The following is a 24,864-nucleotide window of genomic DNA, read 5'->3' as shown; positions in this document are numbered from 1 at the left end:
CTCATCAATTGAGGAACGGCTGAACAAGTTGTGGTATGATTGTGATGGAATATTACTGTGCTATACGAAATGACGGGGGGGAGGGGGATGGTTTCAGAAAAACCTAGAAGATTTATATGAACTGATACAAAAGTGAAGGAAGAAGACCCAGGAAAACATTGTACACAGCAATATTGTAACAATGTTCAACCATGAAGGATTTAGCTATTCTGATCAATACAATGATCTAAGACAATTCCAAAGGACTCATGATGAAAAACATAATCCTATTTATTTTTGTTTTTTGTCTTGTTTTGTTTTTGTAATCTGGCTAATTGGGGGGAAAAACAACAGGCAAACAGGTACTTATTACAATCATTTACAATCTCTTGGGGGAGGCGCTGCTTGTTTCATCTTTCGTGATCATTTTGGGGGGGGTCTCTTCTCATGTACTTGTTTATATACTTGAATATGTGTATTTTTCAATGGAAGTTAAAACACAATTAACATTTTTTTTAAACAATAGCAATGTTGACTGCGTTCCATACTAAAAGACCAAAGAGTTCTATACTAATTCTAAAAAGAAGTTCTACACACAGATGTTATACAGCAAAGGATCTTCAGGAAATTCATTGTAGAAATATATAACAAGCTCCAAATCATTTGTTAGGAGTTAAGCCTAGACAACTGAAATCCACACACAGGCAAACCAAGAACTTCATTTGAATTCAGTTTCAGTCTTCTTCTGCACCAAACCTTTTAACCAAAGCTGAAATTTTAAAAGGCTAATTAATTAGCTCAGCTGGTGAGGAAAAGGATGCTAATGAGGCCAACATACAAAGAAAAACTCTTCCAGTGTCTTGGGTTATACCAGTAGCTAAGTCCAGTCATGGTGGAAATGCATGTTATAGTCACAAAGGGATCTGACTGGATGTGTGTGTATGCACCAGTATAACCCATCTCCACTACTGGAAAATGATAGCAACTGAATATCTTCCAGACAGAGGGTCAGAAGGTGTCACTGTCACAGATGGAGGGTAGTCAGATGAAACTGGCCAATTTGAAATCTTAAAATCCTTGAATATTAGAACTGGCAGATATCTCAGAGTTTATTTAATCCCAATATCCTCATTTTTTCAGAGACTGAAGCCTAGAAAGGGAAAGTAAATTGCTTAAAACCAGACAGCAAATTAGCAGCAGAGTTAAGACTAGAACCCAGGCGTTTTGGACTCCTAATCCAGTGCTCCTTCCGCTATACCATGCTGACCCCCACACTCCCCACTACCCACCCCCACCCCAATCCACTTTCTGGTGAAGGTGTTAAAGTCTAAAGGTGAGGGTGCACAGAAGTAGAACACAAATGACCAGCATTTAAACTAGATAATCAGGTCTTCAGTCACCCAATGGTGGCTATATTTGGCATGTGCCATATTTAGTTTGAAACAGATTGCAATCCTGCTTTCACAGTACCAGAGGGTGTCCTAGTCATCTCTGGAGGTGGTATCACAAAATCTCAAAACAAAAATTAACTTTAATTCACATTTCAAAAAGCAGTCATACACAGATGATATGGGCATTTTTACTGAGGAAAAGTGTCATAAATTTGACCCTGATAATGGTATAAAGGAGACTCTGGCTTCTCCAAGGCCATGCCCATGGAGTACAAGCTTTGGAAGATTCTAAGGGCTGGAAAGACTTCGACTATGCTCCCAGTGACAGACCAAATCTGCTTCAGAGAACCAGCTTAGTTAGCTAAGTAGGAGAGGCTTATCACTAGTAGGGTGGCTTCTTGGTGAGGGATGCTTTGACCATGGAAACCCATCAAATAAAGAATGTTAATGGAAAGAACAATGCGGCTCAAGTCAGAAGACCAGCATTCAATTCTAAGTCTCACCAGTCATTGTGGCACCTGGACCTCTTAAAAGTTGTGAGCCTTAGTTCCCTCAGCTGTAAAACTGGCTAATTCAGTTAGGTCTTGATTAGTGCGAACAATGAATCTCCTACTGTAGTCATATGTATTCCAATTCACAGGGCATACTTCCATTGGGCTGGAATCATATTGCATGCAAATATTTGCACTTCGAAGAATGCAATTTCAGAATTGGATTTCAGAAAGAGATCTGATGAATTCTGAATAGAGACTGAAGCATACTTTTTACACTTTCTTTATGTTTCTTGCTTTTTATTATTAGGTTTTGTTTTGTTTTTTTGCAACATGGCTAATATGGGAATACACTTTGCATGCATAATTGGTATCATATTACTTGCCTTCTCAATGGATGGGGGAGAGGAAAGAGGAGAGAATTTGAAACTTGAATTTGTTTTAAATGAATGATAAAGATAAGAAAAAGAGGAAAAAAAACAAAGAACAAACATTCAAATACATACAACCACTTCAGAGGACTCAATGTTCAAGCTCATCAGAAGATATCTATCCCAAGGCAGCTCAGAAGACACTATATGTAAAGGGAGAGCCTCTTATTATAACTCCAGGGTATGAAACTCCAACTAAGGTTGGGAATTACTGGGAATCATTGAAACCTTGTATGATGATGAAAATGGAGAAACAAATCTGTCAACCCCTTTGCCAACTGAAAGTCCAAGAGAATTGGGAAAATGCTCAGAAAAACAATGTGGAGAGAAAATCAGTCCCCATGCTGAGAAATGAACCACGATCAATAAGCACCAGGATGGTGCAAAGGAATAAAAACCACAAAATCAAAATTAGTGGGAGGAAAAGCTGCTAGGACAGATCTGGATTCCAGCAAAGCAGCTGATTCCAATGTCATACAACTTTAAGTGGAAAATAAGAATTCACAATAGCTCAAGCAAGGACAGGACAAGAGTCAGCGTCAGGAGAAGGGCTAAGAAAGTACAGGACACAAGAATACGAGGCTGAGAGCTCAGCTCACACACAAGGTGTTTTTAAGACAGGTAGTGTGACTTAATTAAGACACCCAGATGAACAGTTAGAAAAATACCATGTTTACACTGTCAGACATGGCCAAAGTGTTGGTCTACTGCACTTAACTATAGTTGTTTCTACTCCAAAGAATTAGGGAAAGGATGTCAGTCACAGGGAAATGAGATAATTTTTTAAAACAGTAATAAAATTTTATTTTTTAAAAGAAAAATACTATGTTCATTCTAACAGCTATCTATTCTTGGGCTCAGCAAATGAATATTATTACTACTATTACTAAAAACTCACAGTTGGTGAATTAGAATTTGCAAATAGTTAACACACATTAATTACCTCATCTGATCCTCACAAAAACTCCATGACCTAAAAATACTTTTGTTGTTCAGTCATGTCCGACTCTGTGACCCCATTTGGGGTTTTCTTGGCAGAGAAAGTGGAGTGGTTTGCCATTTCCTTCTCCAGCAGCTCATTTTACAGATGAGGAACTGAAGCAAACAGGGTTAAGTGACTTGCCTAAGGTCACACAGCTGCTAAGTGTCTGATGGCATATTTGAACTCCTGAAGATGGGAGTTCCTGATTCCAAGCTCAGTGCTCTATCCACTGCACTGCCTAGCTGCCCTTAAAAATACTACAGGTATAATTTATCCCCACCCCACTTTCACAAAGGAGGAAAATGAGGCAGAGATTGAAGTGAGTTTCCCTCACAGTCATTATAAGTGGCAGGCCTGAGATTCAAATCCAGGACTTGTGACCCTCAATTACTCTTACCTTACACATTCTACTGCACCGTGGTCTCCCTCTACCCTGATGGACCTCACTTTCTCATTGGTGTCTCATTCCACTGCTAAGAAAACCTTCTGTGACTCACTATTGCCAACAGAATAAAGGAATCCTTCTGTCTAGATAGAATAAAAGGGCTTCACAACCTGGCTCCAACCTCCTTTTCCTGTCTCAATTCTCATTACTCCCTACTTCATATACTTTGCGTTCCACCAAAACTGGACTAGGAGTCATCTCATCTCACCAGCCCTCCTCACTAATACGTATACCCTTTCTTTACACATTTCTGTCTACATATTGATACCATCTTTATCCTTCGAGGTCCAGTTTGAATGTCACCTCCTCCCGGAGGCCCTTCCCAATTTCCTACAACAGAAAGTCTCCCTCCTGAAATTTTCTTAAGAGAACTTTGTCTAGATCTTTTCTTTGCCTTTATCATGACATATACTTGTGTACATGTTGCGCCCCACCTCCTTCCCAGTAGAGTGTCCTTAAGGGCAAAGGGCTTGCCAGCTTTCAGCTCTATTATCTCCACACCAGGCACAGAGTGGAGGCTTTATAAGGCTGGCTACATTGAACTGCTGAGGGTCACTCTTCTACTGGCACAGCTATGGCAAGAAGCAGAGCCAAAAGGAATTGCGTAAAAGCATTAGTTGTGATAACTAAAGGCTAGAAACAGAATGTGCCCAAGGACGATGGAAACAGAAAAATAAATTATGGTGTATGAGAATATGGTTTATTACTATGCCTTAAGGAATGATGATTGGGACAGCTAGGTGGCCCAGTGAGTAAAGCACCAACCCTGGAGTCAGGAGGACCCAAGTTCAAATCTGACCTCAGACACGTGACATGCTTACTAGCTGTGTGACCTTGGGTAAGTCACTTAAGCCCAACTGCCCTGCCTTCCCCCCTCAAAAAAAAGGAACGATGATTAATGATGAACATGAAAAACTTTAAAAGGCACTAGGTAACCTAGGTGCAGTGGTGCAAGCCAGGATAAAAGAACAACAGACACAATGACCACAACAATGTGAATAAAGCCAACACTAGAAGGCAACAAAATTCTGGTCAAATTCAATGGTCAGGGTAAACAGCACACTGTCAAAGTCAAAGGACACATCTCTTCTTTCTGTTAGCCACTGATAAATGAGCTTCTTTTCAAGGAGTTTACTTTGTGAGATTTGCTTGGCTGTTTGTTGGGAAGTGTCTATGGCAAAATAAAATGTATCTACAGGTTTTTTAAAGAAAAGAAAAATAAAGGATCTATGCAAAGCATGTATTAGGGCAACAGGTAATCTCCATCATGGCTCTCTGAACCAAAGCAGCCCGAGGAAAGCTCAAGCGCTGTGGTGATGCAGTTAGTGCCCATCCAAGGGTCAAGCCCATGATCCTGGCACAGTTTTAGAGCTCTCTGTTCTCACTCACTAAGGTAACCAGCATCAGACTTTGGGGGTGACCTGAAAGGGAGATTCCAATTGTGGGAACAGCTGAGTATAGCTTCAAGGAGACAGCAATAACATGGATATACCTAGGAAGATTAGAGGATAAGATACACATCTTCAAGCGATGGAGGGGAAAAAAAGGGCAAGTTTATAAACACCAAGAAACACAATCTGCAATTATAAATATTTCATGGGCAAGAGAAAGCTGTACCAGCTAAGAGCAAGCATAGGGAAAGTGGACAGCAAATTAGATTCCAGTTTGCAAAGTGATAGGACAGCTGGAAGAAAAGCAAAGCTGAGGCTATTCTGGGCTGTGTATTACAGGCGACTGCGTCACCGATGGGGAAAGGGCTCCGGCTGCCCTATCCTGCTGAAACCACAGCCGCCGTGAGGTCAGCAAAGAAAACCTTGGGAGAGGAGGCTGAGTTCATGGGAAGTCAGAGAAAGGGACAAGAGTTATTCAGACTGGCTTTGGAAAGCCTCAACATCAGTTATTACCAAACCAAGCTGAAGGAAGAAGACAGGGTGGAGAAAACAAAGGGGCATGAAATGCTAAGTCTGAACACGATGAGTATATGAGGGTAAAAAATACTTCCAGCCGACGTAAAGGACAAGAGGAAGTTATGAGTGATAGCTCCAAGAAATAAGGTGGTAGCTGCAGGGCAGCAGTCCTCCCTGGGAAGGATACAGCTGCCCTGGGCCTAGAACCACCACCCTCAAAGCCGGAGGCCAGCTGGAACTCAAATGCAGGGGACTAGAGCACACATGGGCGTGTGCTTCAGGGACCAGGCTGAGAGCAACCCAGGTGACCTTTCCTCCACTCTAGGATACACCATCTCTTCCACTTCCCCACAGACCTCCTTAAACCAGTTCGGAGAACAATAAATGGAGAGCCTGCTTAGCAGCAGCCGCTACAAGGGTGACACCACACTTTCGCGAAGGATGCAATAAATGAACTAATTAGACTGCTCCTCCTCACCTGTGCTCAAATACTGCAAAGCAAAATGGCTACTGCTCCTATGAGACCCCCCAAAGGCTCAAAATACAAAGGAAGGAAGGAAGGAAGGGGATACTATTCTTCAAAACACCCGGAGGTTCCCTGAATAAAGTTCAAGGCCAAGGATACCCCCGGGGACAGACTTCCTGAATGAGCAAGATACAAAACTAAGGCATGCCCCAGGAAATCCCAAGGAGACCATTATATAGTGCCACGTGGCTAAAAAGTGTCAAAGAAAATATACATAAAATATTTTTATTACTTCACAGAATTTGCTTCTCCCTCCCTCCTGGGGGAAGAAGGAAGAAGGGGAAAATGCTCCCTTTTCCCCAAGTCCTATTCTTAGTTGGGGACTGCTCTGTGAATTGTCTCCCTCCAAGAGCACCTCCTGCAGTCAGAGTCCCTGGCCTCTCATACGAAGGTCTGGGCGATGGCAAGCACTTTGGAATACTCGCCTTCCAGCCGCCGGAGACTCGTGGGAATTGGTACCTTGATGCGGGTACCCACTGGGTTGCCATTGTCCTCGATGAGGACTACGTTGTTTGAATCGAACCTCGGTGTCATTCGGGGCCCAGGCATTCGGTGCCCCACAATGAGGGCCTTCTTCTTCTGCCCCCTGATGGCCAGCAGGATCCGGTCTCCCACCTTGCCCACGCCAGTCTTATTGTAGACGTGGATGCACCGCGGGGGGCGGTGGTATGCGGTGTTCCCTAGGGCACTATTGTCTACCACACGCACTCTCGTCATCTTCTGTATTGCTCCAAGGGCCTCTGAGGTGCTGGAAAGAGGGGAGAAAACAATGTAAAATTAGACACCGTCTTCCAAGAAGCAATCCTCGGAAGCCTGACGGTCTTACTCATTACTAACTGATCTAGGCGGTCCCAAGGTGAAGGCTGCATATTAGCAATAAATTCCCTGGTTCATAATTCAACCCCGATTTTCCCCCGAAGACTAAAAGAAAGATTCAGTTTGTGACCAGAAGGTATATACTAGCACCTCTTTGTTCATGCTCACAGTGTAGGGATTGGAAAGTTCTACCTCCAAACTTAGTCACACAGCTAAAAAATGTCAAAGGCAGGATTTGAACCTGGGTCTTTCTGACTCCATGGTCAAAATCCTATCCACTGTACCATGCTGCCTCTATTTGCTTGATCTAGGGTGTGTGGTGGGTGGGGGTGGGAGTGGGGAGATACTAACCTATGATTTCACTGGTAGAGAAAACTTCCTGCACTGGTACAGAAACTCCTGCTACCTATGAAGCTCTGTACCTTCTCTGTAACCTAGTCTTAAGAGAGTGGGTTGGGGCACTGAGAGGATGACTTGCCAAATATGTCAGAGGTAGGATTTGAACTCAAGTCTTCCTGACTCTGATGCCCATTCTCTACCTACTAGGCCATTCTTTTTCTCTTACATGTCAATACCGAAGTCACTTTAGTCCAACAATCTAAAGTCCTCTGTTCAATGTTCAAAGTCCCAACTTGTTAGAGGTGAGAAAAAGCTCTCCAGCTAAGGAACTCAGCAATGCCTTTAGATTAGTTTTAAAATGAACCAGACTTGTCTATTGTAAAGTGTCTTCAGTCCAGTCCAATTTCAAAGACTTCCTTTCCTGAGATCAAATTTTAAAGAACTAAAAAAAGTAAAATTACCCTGAAAAACTTCCCAACCAAATTGCTAAGATCTATCACTTTAGAGAAAAGTCTACACTCTCTCTTCCAAATGCCAACCCTTAGAGGGATTCCTCTAGACACCGTCACTTCTCATACCTTTGCTACACAGCAGCTGCAGACTTGGAATCAGAATCCTTGATCATGAGCCTTGAGCTCCTGAAACTTATCTATGTGACTAAGCAAGTGGCATAACTTCTCTGTACCTTAGTTTCCTCACCCATTGACATGACTTCTAAGATCCCCATTGAGTACTGAAATCACTGACCTCAGCCTGGGAGAAAGTGCACCAATAGGCAACCTTGAAGCACCAGCAAAGTAGATATTCCTAATACAATAAAGAACTTGGACTCTTTAAGTTCACTAGCTCCTCAATTAGGTTGCCAGTTTTTCAGTCATTTCAGCAGTGCATGCTCTCAAATTGCATTCCTGTTACTGTACCATCTCCTCTCAGTCCAATTTCATGAGCCCTTCTCTCATTCACTTATTAACTATTAAATGAGACGATGGATGTACTAAAAAAAACCAAACACTGAATCTCATGCCAGAGGAGAGTATGTTCACATACGGTTCTTCACCTTTTCTTCCCAATTTCTACTTTTTTGTAATAATAATAGCTCTTTTATATAGCTTTTTCAAGTTTATAAAGTGTTTTCCTCAAGACAACACTGTGAAGTAGGCAAGAAGGAAAACAGTATTGGGGGTGGGGGGCAGAGTAGAGGGAAAGAAGAGGTCTGGAAAAAGTCCCCAGGTGACTGTAAAACACCAAGCCCCACTCACCAATACTTCTGAATAAAGCAAGGCAGGTTTCATGATAAATAAATAATCGGCCTCACAGGGTTCTTGGAAAACAGACACTTTAGAAACTTAAAATGTTTTAGAAATGTGAATGATTGAGTACAGAACTTCTATTGTATACTCAACTCCAGCAATAAATGCTCCCAAATAAAATCCCTCTACCACTACCTCTCCAGCTCAATGTCACATACCCAACTGCCATTCACATATTAGCATTATCTATTCAATGGAATAATGGATGTAAAGTGCTTTGTAAACCTTAACTGCTAGACAAATGGCAACTATTTTCATGATCATTTCCATCACGACCCTACCACTACAGCACTCCTCTCATACTTCCTCATGACATGAAGATGACCCTGGGTTCTCAAAGGCTATGCTAACACAGTGTTAAGTGCTGGCCAGTACCGACTACGTTTACCCAAGCACAGACTTGGGTGAGGACCAAGACAGCTAAGTGTGAAGGAGACAGTTGGCCATAGCAGCTCTCAAATTTTTTTTTCAAATCACAGAGGTGCTATGATCTATACCCCTGATCATAAAATCAAGATCCTCAATATACCAGCATCATCTTGAGCTGATCAAACTCTAGTTCAGCCTGGTATCTGAACTTGGCTTCCTTCCTATGCCGCCCTCACCTCTAACCCCAACCATCCAGCTCAATCCAATATTCACCATCCTTCTTCAGACCTTCAATATTCTCACCTATTCTCCTACCCATAAACTCACCTCATTCCTACACCTCTGCTGAGTTCCAAATAGCTAAGTTTCTAACAGAAGCCTGAAGATTTCTAGCAAGAAAAAATTAAACCTGCTGAAGTTCTTGAATTTAAAGGAATGCTCAAAGGAAAACATCCTTATGTATTCAGTTGAAAAATTACCTGAAGGGAAAATAGTTGCATCAAAAATCCTATAAAAATCTCATGGACAAATGGTCAAAGGATATGAGGCAGTGAAAAAAATGTCAACAACCATATGATAAAAAAAAAGATACTTCAAAGCACTAATATGAAATACAAATCAAAGCATCTAAGGTTTGTCTCACACCCACCAAACTGGCAAAGAAGCAGGAATAGTCAATGTTGAAGGGACTGTGAAAAGGCACACTTGTGCACCATTTCTGAGTTCTGAATTCATCCAACTGGGCACAAAAACAATTTTGCATTATTAGAGTAAAATGACTAACATGCTCGTACCTTTTCATCCAGTGATCCCACTATTAGGCATATACCACAGAAAAGGTTAAAAAAGCCAGAAGGAATGGTGCATTTATACAAAAATATTCATTGCAGCACTTTTATGTTATAGTACAAAACTGGAAGCAAAAGTAATTGGCCAATGACTGGGGAAAGGCTCAAGTGCAGTTCATGAATGTAGTGTAGGAACAGAAATATGATAAATATAGAGAAGCATGGAAAGACATATGAACTGATACAAAGGGAGCTAAGTTGAGCCAAGAAAACAATATGCATGATGAAAATGGACAGAACCACCACCAACTGAAACTAAATGCTGCTTTTACCACCAAGAAAAGACATGAGAAGACACTTCCCCCACTTCTCATAAAGGGGTGGGAGAGCCTGGATGTGAAGAACTACTTACAGAATTAGACTTTTTTGATACAATCGTGAGTTTTGTTAAACTGTTTTTTCTTCGCTTTTCTTCTTTTTATAAGGGACGCCTCTCTGGTGGGGAAAGGATGCAGGGATACAGTGGGAACTATATGCTTTTTAAGAACAAGACAGTAATGTAAAAAATAAAACACTCATAACAAGCATATGAAAAAATACTCAAAATTGATATTAAGAGAAGTTCAAATTAAAACAACCAAAAATTTTTCTCATACCTGGTAAACAGAAAAGATTAAAAAAAAAAAACAGTCAATGTTGGAGGGGCTGGGGAAAGGTAAGCTCATTCTAACTATTGGTGGAGCTGAGAATTCATCCAATTGATCTTCTAAAACAATATGGAGGAATCAAGCCAAGATGGTGGAGTAAAGAAGCACTCAGCTGAGCTCTTCCAACATTCCCTTCCAAACAACTTTAAAATAACTTTTCAAATCAAATCCTGGAAAGACAGACAATGTGAGGTCAGAGTAAGACATTCTTCTAGCCCAAAACAACACAGGTGTCACTGCAGCTAGGTGGTACAGTAGATAGAAAGCCTAGCCTGGAGTCATGAAGAATCACCTTCCTGAGTTCAAATCCGGCCTCAGACACTTACTAGCTGTGTGACCCTGGGCAAGTCACTTCATCCAATTTGCCTCAGTGATTCATTGAGGAGACTATGTCCCTTAAAAGAATCAAAGGGGGGAATGAGAGAAGTTATTTTACTATTATATTAATAATCAATTACTATCTGGGGATCTAGGCTTTTTCTCCTTTATTTCCTCATTTGAGGACCAGCTCCTGTGGAAGGTCAGCCTTTAAAGGCCATGGCTGATTGAGATTACCTCTAACCCTTGGGGACCATGCTTTTTTGATTGTGGGCCACACCCCACTCAACTAGGGGACCTTACTTCTTTTTAGAATCCAGTTCTGGGTTGAGTTCTTGTCCCAAGAACAGCCCCTGTCCTAGTACCCCTCCATTAGAGTTTTGGGTAACCCAGCTCATGAAGGAGAAAACCAACCAGAGTGGACTGGATGGAGATAGATTCCCCTGTCCAGATTGTTGGAAACAGTTGAGTCTTTTGATCAAGCCACATTCTCAGCAGGAGGAGCTAAAGACTTCTAGCCCACCTCCTCATTAAATGTCCACCAATCGGGGTTGATTTTCACTTATCAGGGGCATTCCCTTTTACAAAGGTATTTAAGGCATTCACTATCTCCATTGGGAGTTGGTTATTAGCTAGCCTAATTAATAAGTTGATTACTGATTACACAGAATTATTGTCTCTCAGGGTTTTTTCGTTTGTTACAATACCAACTTCTGGATCACAGTTCAAGGGTGAAGAGGGGCATTTTCATTCACAGTTCAGGGGTGGAGAGGAGAGGCAATGGAAGCCCTGAGGAGCAGAATCACTTCTAGCCCCAAGGGATCAGGGATCCTGAGGAACACTGATTCCAATCCCAAGGGATTGGGGCCCTTACTGATTAAAGACCAGAGTGCAGACCAAGAAAGCAGTGACCATACCTCTCCCCAGATCAGCCCATGTTGGAAGCACCAAAACATTCCAAAACCTCCAAACTAACTCTGAAAACAGCAGTTTAAAAAAGCCTGAACCTTAAGATAGAGCCCTACCCCCGCCCCTTCGAAAAGAGAACATAACATAACATAAAGTTCCAAATCAAGAAATAAAGTGGAAAAATGAGAACACAACAACAACAACAAAAGTCATAAAAAGCTACTATGGTGACAGGGAAGATCAAAACACAAACTTAAAAGAAATCCATGAAGTCAGAACAGCTACAAGCAAAGCCTCAAAGAGAAATGTGAATTGGACACAAGCTCAACAAGAATTCCTGGAAGAGCTAAAAAATTATTTTCAAATTCAAATAAGAGTAGAAGAGAAAAAAATAGGCAGAAAAATGAAAGTAAGAAAACAATGAAAAGACAATTAACAGCTTGGTAAAAGAAACACAAAAAATAACACCTTAAAAAACAGAATTGGCCAAATAGAAAAAGGGGTACAAAAACTCACTGAAGAAAATAATTCCTTAAAACTCAGATTTGGGTAAGTGGAAGCTAATGACTCCATGGAACATCAAGAAATAAAACAAAATCAAAAGAATGAAAAAAAACTGAAGGAAATTTGAAATATCTTATTGGAGGAAAAAAATGAATTGGAAAAGACATCCAGGAGAGATCATTTAAGAATTACTGGATTACCTAAAAGTCATGATCAAAGAAGGAATATAGACACATGTTTCAAGAAATTATCAAGAAAAATAGGCCTGATATCCTAAATCCAGAGGGCAAACTAGAAATTGAAAGAATCCACCAATCACTACCTTAAGGAGATCTCAAAATGAAAACTTTCAGGAATATTATGGCCAAATTCCAGAGCAACCAGACCAAAGAGAAAATATTTAAAACAATAAGAAATAAACCATTCAAATACTGTGAAGCAACAGTCAGGATTACACAAGATTTAGCAGCTACCACATTAAGGAAGCAGAAGGACTGGAATATGATATTCCAGAAGGCAAAAAGAGCAAGGATTACAACCCAGAATAACGTACCCAGAAAAACTGAATATAGTCCTTCAAGTGGAAAAAAATGGATAATTAATGAAATAGAGGATTTTCAAACATCCCTGATGAAAAGAGTAGGGCTGAATAGAATATCTGATTTTCAAATACAAGACTAAAGAAAAGCATAAAAAGGTAAACATGAAAGAGAAATCAAAAGGTATTCCATAAGGTTAAACTGTGTACCTTTCTATATGTGAAGATGACACGTGTCTTCCCAAGAACTTATCATTATTAGGGCAGTTGGAAGGATTCAACATAGAAAAAGAGTGTGGGAGTGAGTCAATTATGATGGGACGACATAAAAAAATGGATAGGTGAGAAAGAGAGATGGCCTGGTAAAAGGGATAAGCGAGAAGAAGAATGAATAAAATGGAAAGGGGGGTTGTGGGAAAGGCAATACTTAAACCCTCTTCACACCTAAATTGGTTCAAAGAGGGAATATACATAAGTACGCAACTGGTAATAGATATCTATCTTACCCAACAAGGACATAGGAGGGTAAGTGGATGAGGGGTGGGGTTGGGGGAGAGGAGGAGATGACAGTAGGGAGGGCAGATCAAAGAAGACAGTGATCAAACACAAAACAGACTTTAGAATAGGAACAGGATGAAGAGAGAAAGAAAGAACGATAAACTGAAAAAAAAAGGATGGAGGGCAATGTAGTGTTAGTAATCATAACTGTGAATGTGAATGGGATAAGCTCACCTATGAAGATAAAAGTAGAAAGCAGAATGGATTAAAAATCAGCATCCAACTGTATGTCGTTAACAAGAAACACACTTGAAACAGAGACACATACAAGAGGCTGGAGCAGAATCTATTATGCTTTAGATGAAGTTTTAAAAAAAGGGAGCAGTAGCATTCATGGTGTCAGACAAGCAAAAGCAAAAATCTTCAGTTGTTTTTCAGTCATGTCTGACTCTTCATGACCCCATTTGGGCTTTTCTTGGCAAAGATACTTAAGTGGTTTGCCACTTCCTTCTCCAGCTCATTTTACAAATGAGGAAACTGAAACAAGGTTAAGTGACTTACTCAGGGTCACAGAGCTCCTAAGTGCCTGAGGCTAGATATGAACTCAGGAAGATGACTCCATGCCCAGCATCCCATCCACTATGCTACCAAGCTGCCCCAAAAATCAAAAACAAACCTAATTAAAAGGAGAAGCAAGGAAACTACATCTTGCTAAAAGCAACCAGAGACAAAGAAGTAACATCAGTACTAAAAATACATGCACCAAATGGCATAGCATCCAAATTATTAAAGAAAAAGTTAAACAAATTACAGGAGGAAATAGATAGTAAAACCATATTAGTGGAGGACCTCAACTTGTCCCTTTCAGAACTAGATAAATCTAACAAAAAAAATGAGAAAGAAATTAAGGAAATGAACAGAATTTTAGAAAAATTAGATATGCTAGACCTCTGGAGAAAACTGAATGAGAATAGAAAGGAATACATCTTTTTCTCAGCGGGATATGGAACCTATACCAAAACTAACCATGCATTAGAGCATAAAAGCCTCACAACTAAATATAGAAAAGCAGAGAAATTAAAAGCACCATTTTCAAACAATAATGCAATAAAAATTACATTTAATAAAGGGCCATGGAAGCACAGATTTAAAAAAATGGAAATTAAATAATCTAATCCTAAAGGATGAGTGTGTCGCAAATCATAGAAATAATCGGAGAATGACAACAATGAGACAACATTCCAAAATTTATGGGATGCATAGTGGTTACAGGAAAATTTGTATCTCTAAATGCACACATCACTAAGAGAAAGATCAATGAATCAGGCTTGCAACTGGAAAAAAACAAACTAAAAAAATAAAAATTCCAATTAAACACAAAATGGAAATCCTGAAAATGAAAGGAGATTAATAAAAATTGAAAATAAAAAACCCACTGAACTAACAAATAAAATTGGGAGCTGGTGTTATGAAAAAACAAACCACAAAACACAGGGTGTCCCTAAAGTCTGGACACACAGGAAATCTCATTAACATCTCATTAACCATTTCACCGAAGACTCTGTGCTGTTCTGCGATTTCTTTTCCTGGGGTATGCTAAAGGAGAAGAAGGTGTACTCAATGAAAATCACAGATGCAACACGCTTGATTGAATGCATAAACGCATAGTAAATGTGCTAAAATTGACAGCAATGTGGAGTTACTGCATTGAGTTCACGTGAATCTTACAAAGTGCATCAACCTTTGCATCCCAAATGATGGAAATCACATTGAAGATGTTATCTTTTAATATTCCAATTAAATAAAATGTTGAAAATGTCAATCATTTCATTTCTTGAAAATATGCATTTTTGCCTAGTTGTCCTTTTAGGAACACCCTGTAGATAAACCACTGGTTAATTTGATTTAAAAAAAAAAAGAAAACCAAATTACTAGTATCATTAATGAAAAGGGAAGCAGTCTAGCAGTTCCAGATTTCAAACTTATTACAAAGCAGTAATCATCAAAACAATCTGGTACTGGCTAAGAAACAGAGTGGTAGATCAGGGGAATACACTAGGTACACAATATTGAGTAGTAAATGGCCATAGTAATTTAGTGTTTAACAAATCCAAAGACCCCAGCTTTTGGGGTAAGAAGTCACCATTTTACAAGAATTGCTGGGAAAACTAGAAAGCAGTTTGACAGAAACAAGGCATACACAGACCAACATCTCATACTATATACCAACATAAGGTCAAAATGGATGATATCACAAGTAAATTATGAGAAACTTACCTGTCAAATCTATGAATAAGGGAAGAGTTTATAACCAAACAAGGGACAGAGAAGATTACAGGAAGTAAAATAGATCACTTTGATTACGCAAAATTAAAAAGCATTTGCACAATCAAAACTAATGCAGTCAAAATCAGAAGGAAAAGAGGAAACAGAAAAAAAAATGCAAGTTTCTCTGATAAAGGCCTCATTTCTCAAATATATAGGGAGCTGAGCCAAAGTTGATAAACAACCAAAGGATATATCAAATTGACTAACATGACAGAAGAGGAAAATGACAAATGCTGGACGAGATGTGGAAAAATTGGGGCACTAATGCTTGGTTGGTGGAGTCATAAACTAGTCCAGCCATTCTGGAAAACAATTTGGAACTATGCCCAAAGGGCTACAAAACTGCATACCTTTGGTCCAGCAAAACCACTACTAGGTCTGTATCCCAAAGAGATCAAAGAAAAGGAAAAAAGACTTATTCATACACAAAATATTTATGGCAACTCTCTTTGTGATAATAAAGAACTGGAAATTGAGAGGATGCCCATCAATCGGAGAATGGCTGAATAAGCTGTGGTATATGATTGTGATGGAATACTACTGTGCTGTAAGAAATAACAAGCAGGAGGCTTTCAGAAAAACCTGGGAAGATTTGTATAAATTCATGCTATGTGAACTGAGCAGAACCAGAAAAGCATCGTACACAGCAACAGCAATATTGGAAGGAAGATAACTGGGAAAGGCTTAGGGCAGGGGGGAGGAACCTGAGGCCTCAAGGCCACATGTGGCTTTTGAGGTCCTTGGGTATGGCCTTTATGTTTTACATAACAAATCCTTTTATTGAAGGGATTTGTTCTGTGAAGTTTGGATTCAATCAAAGGACCCCACTTAAGGGCCCAGAGGGCTACATGTGGCTTCGAGTACAAACCTCCCCTCCCCCAGCTCCTCTGATCAAGACAATGACTCAAGACAATTCCAAAGAACCTATGACAAAAAAAAAAAAAAGCTATCTACCTCCAGAGAAAAAACTGATGAACTCTGAATGCAGACTGAAGCACACTTTTTTTTTTGAGGGGAGAAGGCAGGGCAATTGGGTTTAAGTGACTTTGCCCAAGGTCACACAGCTAGTAAGTGTGTCAAGTATCTAAGGCTGGATTTGAACTCACGTCCTTCTGACTCCAGGGCCCATGCTCTATTCACTGCACCACCTAGCTGCCCCAAGCTCACTTTTTTTTTAAAACTTTTTATTGTTTTATTTTCTTTTGTAGCATGGCTAATATGGAAATGTTTGGCATGACCTCACATGTATAACTGAAATATAAGTGCCTCTTTCTGAAGAAGTGGTTAGGGTAGGAAGAGAGACATCTCCAATTGTCCTGATCTATATCTCGCCACAGGACCCAGATGGCTCTGGAGGAGAGAGTGAGGCTGGTGACTTTGCACAGCCCTCCCTCACTTCAATCCAATTCACTTGCATGTCATGTCATCTCCTCCCTGATGTCATGGTCCTCTTGAAGAATGAAAGACAACCACATCCGTGAGTGGAAAAGAACTGTCCCACCAGTGATCCAATTGGAACTGGCTAATTGGGCAATGCAGCTTTCTTTCTTTCTTTTTCTCCCTCTCTATTTTTTTGTTTCTCTTTCCATTACCTCTGTCCATATAGGGCATCATAGCCTTACCTATGCTCTGCCCAAAGGAATGTAAATTTGGATCCCACTTTTTTTTTTTCAAATTTTTAATTGTCTTAAAGACAAATCACTCTGGTTCTCATTGATTGGCCAACAACAGGTCCTAGGCCAAGCCCCACTTAGTCACTGTTTGGGTTCTGATTGGCTCAGAGTGAATGTAAAGAGCAATTGTTTCTGTTTTGGCCAGAAACCCTGGGGGGTCTTTCCCTCCCAGCCGGATTTGGTTTTTGGGTAGGTAAAGAGGCCATTCTCTGCCTCACGTCTTACCTGGCCTTGATCACTGAATGGGCATTGTCTCAGTCTTACTAAGACCAGTTAAAGACCTTATCTTAAAAAGGCCAAGGTCTCCCACTGCATTCAGGGCCATTTCCAGTCATCCTGTCTATGTCTCACCAGTGGACCCAGGTGGCTCCAGAGGAGAAAGTGAGGCTGGTGACTTTGCATAGCCCTCCCTTACTTAAATCCAATTCACTTGCATGTCATGGCATCACCACCCTGATGCCATGGTCCTCTTCGAGAATGAAGGACAAGCAATAGCAACAACAAGAAGAAGGGGTAAGAGGAGAAGGGAGAGAATTTGGAACTCAAAATTTTTAAATGTTGTTAAAAAAAATCATTTACACATAATTGGGAACTATTTAATAAAATAAATAAAAATATATTTTTAAAAACATAGAATTATTAAAGAAAAGTGAGTTAAGATGTTCAAAACATTTTACCCAGAGATCCTACTGTTAGATAGCAGATGCCTCAAAGAGATCAAAGACAGAGAAAAAAGTCCCATTTGTATAAAAATATTCATAGAAGCACTTTTTATGATAATAAAGCAGGTTGGTCAGTCAAAAAACATTTATTAGGCACCTACTATGTGCCACGCACTGGGCTAAGCAAAGCACAAGGCAGGCCTTGCTCTCAGAGAGCTCATAATCTAATTGGGGAAGCAACGTACAAACAACATTTTTAACTGGAACAGATCATTTTAGAAGAAAGGCACTAAGATTGAAAAGGACTGAGAAAGGCTTCTCACAAAAATTGAAGGAAACCAGGGAAGCCTGTAGGTAGAGATGAAGAGGAAAAGAGTTCCAGGCACAGAGGACAGACAGCGAAAATGGGCAAATTGAGATGATGTGTCATGGGCAAGAAACAGAAGACCATGACATCAAGAAGGTGATGCCATGACTTGCATGTGAACTGGATTGAAGTGAGGGAGGGCTGTGCAAAGTCACCAGCCTCACTTCTCTTCCAGAGCCATCTGTGTCCAATGGCAAGATATAGATCAGGACAACTGGAGATGGCCCTGGATGCAGTGGGTGTAAGAAGCCTGCAAAGGTAGGAAGGAACTAGGTTATGAAGAGCTTCAAAAGGCAAAGAAATTTACATGTGATCCTAGAGGAAAAAGAAAGCCACTGGAGTTTACTGAATACAAAGGTGACGTGGTCAAACCTGCACTTAAGGAAGATCAATCTGACAAATGAATAAGTGCCCATTCACTGAGGAATGGCTGAACAAATTGTGGTTCATAAATGTAATGGAATATTACTGTGCAGCACTATTAAGAAATGGTCATTAAAAGATGACAAATATGAACAATTCAGGGGAGCCTGGGAAGACTCATATGAACTAAGAACAAAAAGAAGAACATTTTTTAAAAAATCTTTTACACATAACTGAGAACTATTTAATAAAATAAATAAAAATATATTTTTCAAAATATAGAATTAGGACAAATGTAGGACAATGACCACAATGATGTAAAGAAAAACAACACAGAAGACATTAGAATTCAGATTAATGTAAGGACCAATCCTGATTCCAGAGGGCTAATAAAACTATTCCCCTCTTCTCAATAGAGAAGTAACAATCAAATCAACCAACAAATACTTATTAAACACTTACTATGTGCCAGGCACTGCTCTAGGACTAGAGATACAAAGAAGTAAAACAATCCCTACTCACAATGAGTTTATAGCCTAATGGAGGAGAAAAGGACATAGAAAAATAAATACAGCATGGATAGAAAATTAATATATATAAATATGTGCAAAGTAGTTAAAGACAAGGTAGTATAGGAGGGAAGGTACTAAAAGTTGAGGGATCAGAAAAAGACAACGGATGTAGAGTGCTGCAGACAACTGATATGTCAGCTTTACCCTAATTGCTTCTCTATTATTAGATAGGGAGTCTATGACAGAAGCAAATTTATTAAGAAATGACAGTGATGGGAAAATAACAACGCACCATTTTTTTAAAAGTAGTTATCTAAAGATTACAAAAGATGGGAAGGGAGGGATTCTAGGAAGGGAAGAGAGAACATTACTAGGGTTGAAGTGGCCCAACCATTCTGCACTTCAATTTGAAATTCTGTAGATTAGTGATTAAACTTTCCATAGCCTTTGACCTAGCGAATCCTTTTACTGGGCATCTTCCCTGCAACAGAACCACTCTCTACCAGGGGTGCCCTCCACTCCCTCTTTCCCTAGGAAATACTGGTTAAGCTAGTTTTTCCCTGAAAGGCAACAAAATTGTCCCTAGGGCTTTTGATTGGCTGAGGAGATGCAGCTTGAGTCTTGGTCCCCTGGGCTAATCAAGTCTTGGGAAAAATTAACCTAACCCTATTAGATTATGGTCCTACTACATATATACCTCAATGAAGTCAAAGACAGAAACAAAGGTAATTTGTGTATGTGTCTGCCCATCGATTGAGGAATGGCTGAAAAACTATGACACAATGACATACAAATACAATGGGATATTATTGTACGGTAAACAAAAAAAGTGAAAGGTATCCAGAGAAAGAGGAAGATCTGTAGAAAGTGATACAGAACAAAGAAAGTAGAATCAAGAGAACACCATACACAATGACAACAACAGATCTCTAAAAGGAAATTAAACTGAGTAATTGAGGGGCAGGGGGAAATGATGAAGGTCCAGGAGAAGTACTAAAACAAAATTCCTCCCTCATGGCAGAGGCATACTAAGACAGTATATTTTATAAAAGTAGGTAAGTTTCTACAGCAAATATTTTTGCTGAATTGTTTTCCTGTCACCAGGAAGGGTTCAATCTGCAGATGGGGTAGGAAATGATTGTGATGTAAAGGCAAAAGGTATCAATAAAATATTTTTCTTAGTTTTTAAAAAGACATTTTACTGATATCTTTAACTTTACATTGCATAAATTTCCCCTGTATCCTTCTCCTATCCCCTCCGTAATTATTTTTTAAAAAGAAAGAAAAAAAGGAAAGGAAAAAATTCAGCAAAACTGATCACTACATTAAAAAAAAATCTGACAATATATGCAATATTGCACATGAATAAATCTCCCACACCTGCAAAGGAGTGGCCAGGCAGAACGAAAGAATTACCTGAAGTAGCGCTGGCTTAGTGCTCTGCTGACAGGGTTTAGAAGGGACCCCCAAGGCCCAGTAGAAAGAGCCATAGGAATTCTGGAATGAAATCCTGCCGAAGAAAACAGATTTATTTGTAAGACACAGTTTTTACTAATAGCTTGTTTACACTGTGAGAAAGGACTAGGGACAGAGGTTAGAGATGAAGGAAAGGACAGAGAGGCAGCACTCTCAGTACATGCATATTATCCACTTAATTGGTACAATGCTCAATATCTAAAGAAGTTATGGATGAAAAGATGTTTCCCAAGTTCCTGCTATTACCCTGCCACCCAGAGTCCCTGACTTTATATTCTAGCCACAGGGTTGGGGAGACAGGAACGTTCCTCTATTTTGTTTGCCATAGGCAAAGCTGCTACCAAAACTCAAATGAATCCAGCAGGAAACAAGTATTCCTTGGTTGTTTTCAGAGTTACACCACTTGCAGATAAAAAGCTATCAGGTATATACCTAGTGTGAGACCAATTACCAATTTCCAGAAAGGAATACTGTAAATACCCCTGAAGTCTTAAATATTTCTATGCCTTTCTTAGAACTGGACCTCACCTGAAGAGAAGAATTATCCAACAATGGTTATCTAAATAACGGCATCCAAATGTTGCAACTAACCTGTTTGTTGTCATGTCACCCCTTCCCCTAAATGCAAGAGCTAGGAAGTCGAAGTAGCAGCAACTATAGCTTTCCTCAAGTGAACCCCAAGTTAACTCCTCCAAAGGGCACTTTTCACCACCTAATTCCCACAATCACCAGGAACTCTAAATGGGCAGCCAGACTATCACAAGGAGACACAGTTTGGGTCAAAAAGCTTTACTAGGTATTTAAGGGAAATAAAACAAATGGCACAAAGTAAACTTACAGGTCCATCTTTCACTTATACCCCTCAGAAACTTGCAAAAGCCTGTCTACTCAATCTCTGAACCTAGGCGAGGAAAAGCGAACAGAGCTAAGTCACCCCTCCTCCTTTCACTGCCATCCCACATTCTGTAAGAACACGCCAGCAAAAGCCTGGGAGGGAGCACCTTGGAAGATAGTAATCTACTTACAGGTCACAAGCCAGTTCTTTAAAACAAAAACTGATAATTCATGTCAAAGTGCTTTTAAAACTTTGAAGAACTAATCAGATACAAATTATTGTAATTATCCATTTGCTTATATTTTTCAGAAAAGGAAAAAAAGTAAGAATTTTTAAAATAAATCCGATTGCATTCTGTAATCACTGGCTTCCTCTTACGACATCCTCTGAAGAAGAAAAATCAAAGCAATGCCATTTTCTCCTTGTCCTAGGAAAATTAGGTGCTAAGAAGCTAATTTTGCCTGCAAAGTCACCAACTAAATAGTAAATACTGGACACTTAAGATGAACTCTCAAATAGGGGCATAACCTGAAAAGACCAACTAAATTATTGGCATATCTTGACTAAGTATGTGCCACTGCAAGCTAAATAAGCTGAAAGCACTCAGGAGGGCAGAGAAAATATATTAAAAAAAAAAAAAGCAAACAAGATGACAAAAACAAAGATCTCACATATACCAAAATATTTATAGAAGTTTTTGTGGTAGCTAAGAATTTGAAACAAGATAGTGGCTCAATGACTAAAATGGCTAAATTAACTGTAGCACAGTAATGTAATGGACTGTTACTGTGTGTAAGAAACAATTAACATGACTAACACTAAACATGGGAAGTCTTATACAAATGGATACAAAGTGAAGTAAGCCACACTAAGAAAAAAATATGTTTGATGACTACAATGTAAATGGGAAGAGTAACAACAACAAACAACTGAATCTCCATGTTGCAAAACTATAATAATCAACCTCGGCCACAAAGCGAAATGAGAAGCCATCTCCCCCACTCCAGAGGTGGGGGCCCAGAAGGGTGGATAGTGTCAGACTTCAGACATTCGTTGGCTAGGTTTTGCAGAACTTTTCCTCCCATTTCTTCCTTTTCTGTTATTATGAGGGACGGCTCTCTGGCAAGATAGTAGAAATGGACACATAAAAACAAACCAAAAAAATCAATAAAAAATTTTATTTAAAAAATAAAACAGGACAGTACATGTCTTGTTTAGTTGCATGGAACAAAATAAAATACAGGGAGGGCAGAACAAAATGGCCCTTCCAAAGACCACATTCTGTACGAGCTAGCCCTGGACCTTCACGAGGCTTGGCCCAGCTGCCTCACAGCATTCAACATAGCAACACTGATCACATACAGCAATGGTGCCTCTTCTTCCTTCCTCACCTATGTCATTGTTTAGGTCTGGGATGACAGGAAATCCCTACAAGTGTCCAACAAAGGCCCAGGCTTATTTTACCACCAGAAAACTCTACCACTGACAGAGAGTTCAAGAATTCAGGTGAATAAACATCCACGTTTCCACTGCTACAGTCTTTACACATAACCTCTTTCTCCCCGCAAGTTCAAAGCACTATAGATAAGATTTTATTAATGTGGGTGAAAAACAATCACCATTTACCTCCAAAGTGATACCTACCTGAGCACTCAATAAATATTTACTAAGTACTAAATCCCCTTCCCCCTCCCCAATTCCTAATCTCACTCTCTCATATTCCTAAAGGAAACAGCTTATGCAGAGCAAAAAAGGCTTTTAAAAGCCATTTATGCAACATCCTTGCTTTAGAGAAGAGGTTACTGAGCCCCAAAGTAGTTCAAATGACTTGCCAAAAGTCACACAGATAAGACATTTGGGAGAGCCGGGATTTCAACCCGCATACTCTGACCCCAAATCCATAGCTCTTACCACTCTGATTTTTTTTTCCAAAGAGCCTGTAAGAAACACCCTGAAATAGCTCAAGAAGCAGAAATCTTCATTCTGAGAGTAATGATAGGAAAATCAAGTGCTACATAAAAGCATCTCAGTTTCTAGAACTTATCTGACAGGGAATTGGCACACTTTTGTAAGAGACTGCCATTTCTCTTAGTTTAACTCTCAGAACTATCATAGCTGTTTAAAATTCAAATATGAATCTTATTCCAAATGTTAAATCATTCATGTTGCAGAAGCCAAACCAGTTTCCACTCTGACAGCAGACATGCATTTTACTCATCCCAATGTTTGCACTGTCAGCTAAAATGTAGACTAAAGACCTAGGGAGGATGATCTACTTTATTCCAAAACAAGTTTCTTTCTTTACAATTTTATTGTCCAAATTCAATTTTGAGGATGATTCACAGGGTTAGTTCTGTGGCAAGAGCTTGGAGCTGCTTTTAACCAAAAATTATAATTGAAACAAATTATTCAAATCTTCCTCTTAAAAAAAAATTCAATGTCTTGAAACATGGTCTGCAATAAAATGAAAAACATTAATTACTTAGAAAAAAAAAAGAAACATGATCTGATGCAGATCATGCACAGTCATTATCACAACTCTGGGACAATTTCCCAGCTGACTGTTTTAAAGCACTCACTCACAACTCCAGGCAAAACCTGGGAGGAAGGATAGAAGCAGCTACTAAGAGAGATTTAGGGTTAATATATCACCACCCACATTCCTCTCCCTAGAGCACTACAACATTCTCCACAAGTCCAACACTTCAAATGAATACTCAAGATGTTTACATTTAGCCCAAGAACTACAAGTGAGCCCTTGGGACTCCCACAAACTGGAATTAGATCAAACTGGTTTGAGGGCATGACTGAATCCACTACTTCAGACCTTTGCACAAACAAAAAATTGGGCCATAAGCCTCCCATCTTCAGCCATTTGCTATAACCCCTCTTTCCTACTTGTTCTTCAAACCCCTTTTCTCAACCTATCTCACTCCTATCCAGCTCAAACCTCATCCAGGAAGCCTCTAACACCCCTGATACCACCTTTTTCTAGAAAAAGAGAACAGATGCCTCTACTTCAACATTTCCATAAAGTTTCTCTTCTTAAATATTAAAGTACTACTAAAATGTCACCTATTATTAACTCTTCATATCTCTTCTATAACTGACAAAGTAAATATTAGTTAATTGATCAGGTTAGAGAATTGCCCTTCAATACATCTTCAGGACCATCTGGAGATTAAGGCCTCTGCATACAAATCCAACCCAATCCTATTAATTAAACAGCTCCAATTACTTCTTTATTCAGGCAGTCTGATTTAGGAACTGAATGATCCCATGCCCTCAAAAAGAGCAAGTCCATCTTTATTCACTGTTAACATAACCACCTTATAACTAAAAACATACTAGATTTTTGAATGAGTCTGTTGTACACAATGGAAGAGGGAGTGGGAAAGTG

The 24,864-nt window shown here is 39.6% G+C and overlaps 1 protein-coding gene across 3 annotated transcripts in view; it reads right to left on the bottom strand.

The window, feature by feature from the left end:
* Positions 1-1,266: 1,266 nt before the first annotated feature.
* MRPL14 (mitochondrial ribosomal protein L14) overlaps positions 1,267-24,864 on the bottom strand; it is a 38,745-nt gene continuing 15,147 nt past the window's right edge. The window contains exons 2-3 of one of the 3 annotated variants that reach the window (XM_036765792.1): positions 20,570-20,663; positions 1,267-6,900 (exon numbers count right to left, since the gene is read on the bottom strand). In XM_036765792.1, coding sequence (XP_036621687.1) covers positions 6,534-6,900; positions 20,570-20,643 — 441 coding nt within the window. In that variant the 5' untranslated portion in view covers positions 20,644-20,663 and the 3' untranslated portion in view covers positions 1,267-6,533. The remainder of the gene's footprint in view (positions 6,901-20,569; positions 20,664-24,864) is intronic. The other 2 variants (XM_036765791.1, XM_036765793.1) reach the window with 2 other exon arrangements.

This window comes from Trichosurus vulpecula, chromosome 7 (genome assembly GCF_011100635.1).
Source record: "Trichosurus vulpecula isolate mTriVul1 chromosome 7, mTriVul1.pri, whole genome shotgun sequence".
Lineage (NCBI taxonomy): Eukaryota > Metazoa > Chordata > Mammalia > Diprotodontia > Phalangeridae > Trichosurus > Trichosurus vulpecula.
This window is presented reverse-complemented; position numbering and strand designations above follow the sequence as displayed.